Raw genomic sequence first — 9,134 nt, forward strand, 5'->3', positions numbered from 1 at the left:
TATGTTTTGAATCTCACATGGTTGTATGGAATAGGGTTTGAAATATAGTTTTTGTATAATTTTTTCCTTAAAGGGATTTTAATAATACTATTGGTCAGACAGGGTTTTCTTATTTTAGGCTGTACTTTAGTCATTTTTATTTTTTTAATGGAAAGCAAGATTGTAAGATGTTGATATTTTAATTTAAAAACTAGATATAGGCGTGCTGAGGATCATCAGCCTCTTAGTCTCATTCCAAGAAACTTGCTGTATCAGATTCTTAAAATGATTGATTGTATGCTGGTTGACTATCCTATACAGTTGAAGTCGGAAGTTTACATACACTTAGGTTGGAGTCATTAAAACACGTTTTTCAACCACTCCACAAATGTCTTGTTAACAAACTATAGTTTTGGCAAGTCGGTTAGGACATCTACTTTGTGCATGACACAAGTACATTTTCCAACAATTGTTTACAGACAGATTATTTCACTTATAATTCACTGTATCACAATTCCAGTGGGTCAGAAGTTTACATACACTAAGTTGACTGTGCCTTTAAACAGCTTGGAAAATTCCAGAAAATGATGTCATGGCTTTAGAAGCTTCTGATAGGCTCATTGACATCATTTGATTCAATTGGAGGTGTACTTGTGGATGTATTTCAAGGCCTACCTTCAAACTCAGTGCCTCTTTGCTTGACGTCATGGGAAAATCTAAAGAAATCAGCCAACACCTTTTTGTTAACCTCCACAAGTCTGGTTCATCCTTGGGAGCAATTTCCAAACGCCTGAAGGTATCACGTTCATCTGTACAAACAATAGTACGCAAGTTTAAAAACCATGGGACCATGCAGCCGTCATACCGCTCACAAAGGAGATGCGTTCTGTTTCCTAGAGATGAACGTATTTTGGTGCGAAAAGTGCAAATCAATCCCAGAACAACAGCAAAAAGGACCTTGTAAAGATGCTGGAGGAAACGGGTACAAAAGTATCTATATCCACAGTAAAACGAGTCCTATATCGACAACCTGAAAGGATGCTCAGCAAGGAAGAAGCCACTGCTCCAAAATCACCATAAAAAAATACAGACTACGGTTTGCAACTGCACATGGGGACAAAGATCGTACTTTTTGGAGCAATGTCCTCTGGTCTGATGAAACAAAAATAGAACTGTTTGGCCATAATGACCATCATTATGTTTGGAGGAAAAAGGGGAATGCTTGCAAGCTGAAGAACACCATCCCAACCGTGAAGCACTGGGGTGGCAGCATCATGTTGTGGGGGTGCTTTGCTGCAGGAGGGACTGGTGCACTTCACAAAATAGATGGCATCATGAGACAGGATATATTGAAGCAACATCTCAAGACATCAGTCAGGAAGTTAAAGCTTGGTTGCAAATGGGTCTTCCAAATGGACAATGACCCCAAGCATACTTTCAAAGTTGTGGCAAAATGGCTTAAGAACAACAAAGTCAAGGTATTGGAGTGGCCATCACAAATCCCTGACCTCAAACCTATAGAACATTTGTGGGAAGAACTGAAAAAGTGTGCGTGCGAGCAAGGAGGCCTACAAACCTGACTCAGTTACACCAGCTCTGTCAGGAGGAACGGTCCAAAATTCACCCTACTTATTATGGGAAGCTTGTGGAAGGCTACCCAAAATGTTTGACCCAAGTTAAACAATTTAAAGGCAATGCTACCAAATACTAATTGAGTGTATGTAAACTTCTGACCCACTGGGAATGTGATGAAAGAAATAAAAGCTGAAATTAATCATTCTCTCAACTATTATTCTGACATTTTCACATTCTTAAAATAAAGTGGTGACCCTAACTGACCTAAGACAGGCAATTTTTACTAGGATTAAATGTCAGGAATTGTGAAAAACTGAGTTTAAATGTATTTGGCTAAGGTGTATGTAAACTTCCGACTTCAACTGTACATTTATACTGACTCTACGCACACCCACTCAGCTACAATCATCATACATGCTGCTGCTGCTACTCTGTATCATATATCCTGATGCCTAGTCACCTTACACCAATACATATCTATCTCTATTGATCCAATATTCCTGTACATTGTAAATATGGTACTGGAACTGAATGACCATGCCTATACACTGTAGTATGCTTACTTACTTTTCGTGCTCTTCTTATTTTTAGTTCTCGTGTGTTTTTGTTCTCTCTACCTTATGGTATTTTTAGTATTACATTTTTATTGATTACTACATTGTTGGGTTTAGAGCTTGCGAGAAGGGTATTTCACTGTACTTGTGCACTTGAATTCACAGGACCACTTTGCTCTGTCTCCTAGCTCAGAAGGATCCCCATGGCAACGGCAGCAGCATTTGTCAGCTTCATCAGAGAGTGAGAGGAGAGAGTAGGTAAAGGGCAATTCCACGATAATGTAATTACGCTGAGACTCAGGTTTTTCACTTTAAAACATATACCAAACAAAAAAACGTTTATTTCAAAGTTGAACAAACCATAGAACCATAGGACTACTTTTAACAATTTCCACAGAAACTTTTACAAAAACACCTTTACAGGAAGAACTGTGCAGATACAAAGTTTGATAACAGAATAAAACTGAGGGAGATTTTACAGTAATTCTGTAACCAAACTTTGCATCTGCACAGTTTTTCCAGTAAATTATTCATTTTATTTTACTGTGTAAATTGTTGAAAGTAGTCATTGTGCATAGAGCTGTATGGTTTGTTTTAAAGTGAAAAGTAACTCTCAGTGTAATTCCGTTAGCATGGAATTGCCCTAACGTAAATCTGCATGCTGCTGGCAGTCTGCCAGCGTCTCAAATAAAAGAGCACTTTGAACTGCTGCCCAATTTGGAGGAGAGGAGCTGTCAGGCCTGCTTAATGTTGGCAGTTTGTCATTGGCAAGCCTTTCCCAGAATTCATCTGTCTGGCAACGTGCCAGGCACTTAGCTGAAGCTAAAGAAATGAACCCATGCGCTTGCAAAATGTTCCACATAGAGCAAGATAGAGATAGGGAGAGAGACATCAGCACAGTTAGTATGTGAGCAGCTCAGTGTATGCATGAGGGGCCGTGGGGATGTCACAGGATCCTTTTCAGGATGGAGGAACTATTAACCGCCCCTGCTCTGCTTTGTTTTGTGTAAAGATATGTATTTGGTTGTTTTTAAAGTTTTCTGAGGTCTGAGGCAGAATTTGTAAATCGTTTTAATTGTTGTGATGTTGAGTTCTGCCTGTGATATTTATAGTACCGACCTTCCACTTACATGAATGGATGTATGTTATTGGGTAGTTAGGCTAGTTGATGTGGCATAGTTTTGTAATAAGCTTATGTTTGAATTGTATCCATATGTGTAAACCTAAGAGAGAAGGCACTGTTTTGCCATCTGCTTTTAGGATCATTCAGACCTTTTTTTACTGTGAGATTGCGCTCCACACTTAAATCAAGCAAAACTATTGGTGTTGGAATTGTATTGAGCCTCGCCTGGCACGCAGGCCCAGTGTTGTATTAAATGGCACAAACCCTTTTTTCTTCCCATGCCCACACCTTTTTCTGCTCTATTCTGTTGACTGATGATGGCTGCTCTTTCATTTGGCTGTCTGTCACAATCCCTGGTGCACAAATAGAGGGAGAATTGTCCACATACAGCCCACATAACAACCTCGACTGCTACCTGCTGCTGGTAGTCATTCAGCCTGCTGTGTATTGCACTGACTCTGAATAAAAACCAGACTCCATCTTCTCTTCTCGTCATTTTGTGGCGTTTCTAGCTTCCCCTGCCACTGATGGGCTGAGCTATGAAACTAAATCATGTTTTCTTGGTTATTTGTTTAGGTGCATTTATTTCATGTGGTCAGACTGCATTATACATAAATCATATACTGTCACCTCAGAGACATCAGTGCTTGTAATTTAAAGAAAATCTGTAATGTATCAAAACACAGTATTCACAAATACACACATGTGCAACCAGTACCCATGTAGCCTAACGCATGGCACATTTTTGGTGCAGTGAAAACAACATTGTTTTGGAAAAGCGGCGGCATGGTGCAGACTCTTTCTTGGCCAAGGCCATACTTGGTCCCTTGGCTGGATGGAGGGAACACACCACCACGATACAGTACCGTGCCAGGCCAGCGGTATGTGAAGACTGCAATAAACTACTTTCCTCCCTCTCTGCTGCCATACCTTGTTTTTCTTTCTTTGCTCTCCTTCTCTCCCAGTTGTATAACAGGGGGAAATTCTTCTCTGCCTGCCTACTGGGTGTTGTTAATCAGGAAGGGAGACTGGGGGGAAAGGGGAAGGAAGGGGCGGCGGATGGAGGTTGCGCAGAGCAGGCTACTCTTGTCTGTGCAGTAGGTAAACAATCGAAATGTAGGGAAAATATCTCTAGTTCACCTAGCCCAGTGTTATTTTTTACAGAGGATATTGCAGAGGAATCGACTCCCTATTTATTTTAGCCATCACACTGTGCTTATATTTTCTTTTGGGGAATATATGAAACGGTTATTGTAATCACACATGCCTATTGCAATGCATGTTGCTAAATGAAATCAGATTATCAACATATTTTAATCAGAAATGAAAAGATAAAGGTATATTAAAGGCTTTCGCTCCATTACATAATGGTAGGCTATAGCCAGGCGTTATCCTTTTAACCAGGTTTTTTGCTCGATAGTGGTTTGATTAAGATAATGCTGTTTTGATGCTCCTGCATTGCGAAAAACAAACATAACGCATAACAAATTGAATTGTTTCGTAATCGTAAATTGCTTTATGCTATTGAAGGTTTCGTTTTGCTGACATAAGCGAAAGTAACCTATTTGAAACATAATACATTTGTATTTAATAATTAATGGTATATTAATGATATCTAATATGACATCTAATATAATATTGACACACAATTTCTCAGTAGTAAAATACATTCAAATGCCAGAGTTGTAGAAACCCATATTCTGCTTTATGTAATTTGGTCAGCGTTCGTGTTGTTAGCTCCCAGTCCATTCAAAAGATTAGGAGGGAGTGGTTTGAGCTTTGCTTGTTAGGAAAGCAACAAGTGGCATGTCTTTTTTTCTGAACTGCGGAACGTGGTGCTTACGTCACTGTTCCAGCCAGGTGGCATTCCAAACTGGGGAGAGGAGACGTGGAGGCACAATCAACATTTCAAATCACGAACCAAGTCAGGATGTGAGACGCGCGTAAAGCACATTTCAGTCCTACAACCGATCACTGCTCGTCACTGGCATCAGAAAAGGAGTAGGGAAGGAAGAGGGTTCCTTTTTTGGGGCAAATTCACGGACTGAAAAGAAAAATTGCAATCAAATAATCTGGGGGGAAAAGGACCAGGGCAAGGGACATTCAACATGTCTTCTGCACACGCATCTTCATCTCGGAGACAGTCATGTTACCTGTGCGATTTACCCCGTATGCCGTGGGCTATGATTTGGGATTTTACGGAGGCAGTGTGCAGGGGTTGTGTGAATTATGAAGGTGCAGATCGGATCGAGTTTGTAATCGAAACTGCACGCCACCTCAAACGTGCTCATGGTTTCCAGGAGGGGAGATCCCCCGGTCCACCGCCGCCGCCCACAGTCAAAACCCAGGCGGCAATATCAGCCAAGGAGACGGTGCAAATCAACCATGTGGACGGACCATCTAAACAACAACAGTCGGGGATGGACCGCTACTCTCTGAACGCAGAGAGACCTCGCTTTGACTACTCCAGTATTGGCGCCCATGCCAGCAGACTTCCCAATGGAATGAGCGGTCCAAATGGGTTCCCAAAACCGGACGATGGTCCCCCAGAGTTGAACCGACAGAGCCCAAACTCCCGTCGGAGCCATGGTCTAGTTGCGGCCCCAGGACAAATGAATGTCCCCCCCAACCTTCTCCCACAGACCATGTTGAATGGACCCTCCTCGGCAACAGCCATAGCCTCGCATAGCCTGTCTAGCCGCCCCCCTCCATCCATTGTGGGACCCTCTTTGTCCACGTCTTCTCAGTCCATGTCAGAACAAGGTAAACGACCAGGTTCTGTGTCAAGCACTGACCAAGAGAGAGATCTGAAAGAGAAACAGCGTAATGCGGAAGCTTTGGCTGAGCTCAGTGAAAGTTTAAGAAACAGAAACGAAGACTGGGCAAACAAACCGAAAATAGTAAGGGACACTTTGGTTACTCTTTCAAACAGCGCCCCGTTTGATGTGAGATTTAAAAAGGATCATTCACTCGTGGGTAGGGTGTTTGCTTTCGATGCAGTGTCAAAGCCAGGCATGGACTATGAATTGAAAATATTTATCGAGTACGCAAGTGGATCTGGTAATGTATTTTCCAGCGCATCGGGGGTGGCCAAACAAATGTATCAGGACTGCATGAAGGACTTTGGCAGAGGGCTCTCCTCGGGTTTTAAATATTTGGAGTATGAGAAAAAGCATGGTTCTGGGGACTGGCGACTCCTGGGTGATTTGTTGCCCGAGTCGGTCCGATTCTTTAAAGAGGGACTGGGGGTTGAAATGTTGCCACAGCCCTACATTGATGCCAGCTGTCCATTGCTGCCCACTGCTTTGGTCAACATCCCCCGTGGCTTGCCATCTGCTAGTGCCCCGAGGATTGGCGTGCGTAAGCGTAAAGCCTCCCCAGAACCTGACTCTGCAGAGAGCGCGCTGAAACTGTCTGAACAAGAACAACAGAGGCAGCAGTGGATGGCCAGCCAGAGCGAGGCGTTAAAACTGACGATGGCATCCGGATCATTCGGTACCTCACACGGGGCACCCCCACCGCTCGGCCCTGGTCATTCTGTTCACTCAAGTCGCGCTACGCCCCCTGAATCAACGCCCCAGAATGGACAGTCTCCAATGGCCGCGCTCATGTCTGTCGCGGACACGTTGGGCAATGCGCACTCCCCGAAGGACAACAACTCAGTTCACTCCACCACATCCACCAGGCATAACAACAGCAGCCCGGTCTCGCCCGCCTCTGTTTCGGGGCAGAGGCGTTTGGCTTCCCGTAACGGAGAGCTCAATCTATCCGGGGGTCCCTCCCAGTCCAATGCGCATTCTGGCATGGATCAGGTCCACGCGCAAAACATTCCAGATTCGCCCATGGCAAACAACGGGCCTCTGTGTTGTACCATTTGCCACGAACGTTTAGAGGATACCCATTTCGTTCAGTGTCCGTCAGTTCCCAACCATAAATTCTGTTTCCCTTGTTCTCGAGAGAGCATCAAAGCGCAGGGAGCAACTGGCGAGGTGTATTGTCCTAGCGGAGAAAAATGCCCCCTGGTAGGTTCTAATGTGCCTTGGGCGTTCATGCAAGGTGAGATAGCAACAATATTAGCTGGGGACGTTAAGGTAAAAAAGGAGAGGGACCCATAGATATGTCCGATGGCTTCCCATAGAAACGTGCATTTTAGTCCAATATATACAGTATACACATGTGAATACTCAAAACGTACAAAAATAGTTGATGTACAGAGACGTCCCCTCATATTTCTGTTTTTTGAAGCAACGGAACAGTACAGTATGTGATGTCACCTAATTGTATGGAGGGTGTTTTGACGGGTACTAGTGTTGTATTTGGATGGCAGTGACGAGTCAAAGCACTTTCACTTTGTAATCACTGCTGCCGTTTTTCCCCCAACTCATGCACTTCTCTCATTATAAAAAGGCCAGTTTAAACTCCCAATGAATATATGTCTGTAAAATGAAACTACGCATAGTAAATATCCAATAACAGTAATGACAATTTGCCCTTACTCCTATATTGGGTACAAATCATTCTGAGGACTTTTTTTCGTTAATTTAATTTTTTTTTTCTTTTCTTCTTGTGATAGAAAATATTTTACTACGTGTTATTCATTTCTCTTCCCGTTTGCTTTGATGATGCACGGATGCTTAAAAAGGTAGAGCAAAATGCTGTACATGAACGTAAACTGTTTGTTAATACATTTCTGTAGTAACAGAAGACTTGTAATGTGCCTTGGAGCTGAGTAAATTGTAATAAATTCCATTGATATTAACCCTTGGTGAAATGTCAGTTTATTTAACAAGTTTAGACTGTTAACATAGCTGGTTCACTGAGGTATAACAAATCATTAATTTATTTTTGTGTCCATATATATATAGCTCAACCATAACATTGTAAATTGTTATGCTATCTAACATAAGATATGCTGTATTTGGAGATGACAACCTTGACATTAAGATCTGGTTCAAAATACCTTTATTTCATATTTACATTTGTTTATTACACACAGACCTTACTGCAAAGCCAAATTAACGTTGGACTCATGTATAGAGATCAGATGATGCCATGCTTATTCATCATAACATCTTTCAATATGTAAAAGTAACATTACCTTACATTCTAGTAGTTCTGCAAGCTCGTTACTCCAGAGCGATTTTAAATACATGTGAACAAGTGTTTATTTCTACTGTATCTGTCTGTTGGTTAGGCTGCTTTAGTTGCAGCGATCTGATAGGCAAATGGTTTACTTGCATTGGATGGGCCACAATTTGAACAGCTGTGCTTCTCAGCAAGACAACAAAAAGAGTCCTCAACAAGTTGGCATTGGAATGTCAAGTTGCTCTCCTCTCCTCATTGTGCTTATAACAGTCAGCTCTTATGGCATGCTTCTCACTGAGGACGCCTCATCTTGCTGATGGTTATAGTATTGGTGCATGCTCAAACAGTACCACGATTTCTCCATGTTTATGCTGTGGGTGGGTGTGTGTGTGTGTGTGTGTGTGTGTGTGTGTGTGTGTGTGTGTGTGTGTGTGTGTGTGTGTGTGTGTGTGTGAAAATGCTTGCACAAGCCTGAGTATACCTCCTCGTTTACAATGCAGCAGGCAGGCTGTTCATGTGACATGGTTCCTCACTGTCCCATTAGCCAGAGAAAATATATATATAGAGAGAGAGCACAGTTGCATGCCTGTTATTTAGCTGTGAGTTAAGCCTAATAGTCTAGCTCTGCTCTGGGTTACCGAGACAAATGGTCATATGTACACACTGACTGTCTGCAGCAGGCAGGCAGCGTGGTTTCCAGTCCCACATGGCTCAGATAATCCATAAATACCAACCAGGCCCAACTGGAGCCTTCCATATGTGAGCTTGAGGAAGAGACAGAGACAATGGCTGCTATGTATGTCCTGGAAACATGACAC

At 42.6% G+C, this 9,134-nt stretch overlaps 1 protein-coding gene across 1 annotated transcript; it reads left to right on the forward strand.

The window, feature by feature from the left end:
* Nucleotides 1-4,919: 4,919 nt before the first annotated feature.
* On the forward strand, nt 4,920-7,990 carry LOC106611240 (putative E3 ubiquitin-protein ligase IRF2BPL). The gene has a single exon (XM_014211238.3). The coding sequence runs from the start codon at nt 5,340-5,342 to the stop codon at nt 7,344-7,346; it is 2,007 nt and encodes a 668-aa protein (XP_014066713.1). The 5' UTR covers nt 4,920-5,339; the 3' UTR covers nt 7,347-7,990.
* The last annotated feature ends 1,144 nt before the right edge of the window (nt 7,991-9,134 follow it).

This window comes from Salmo salar, chromosome 09 (genome assembly GCF_965601325.2).
Source record: "Salmo salar chromosome 09, fSalSal1, whole genome shotgun sequence".
Lineage (NCBI taxonomy): Eukaryota > Metazoa > Chordata > Actinopteri > Salmoniformes > Salmonidae > Salmo > Salmo salar.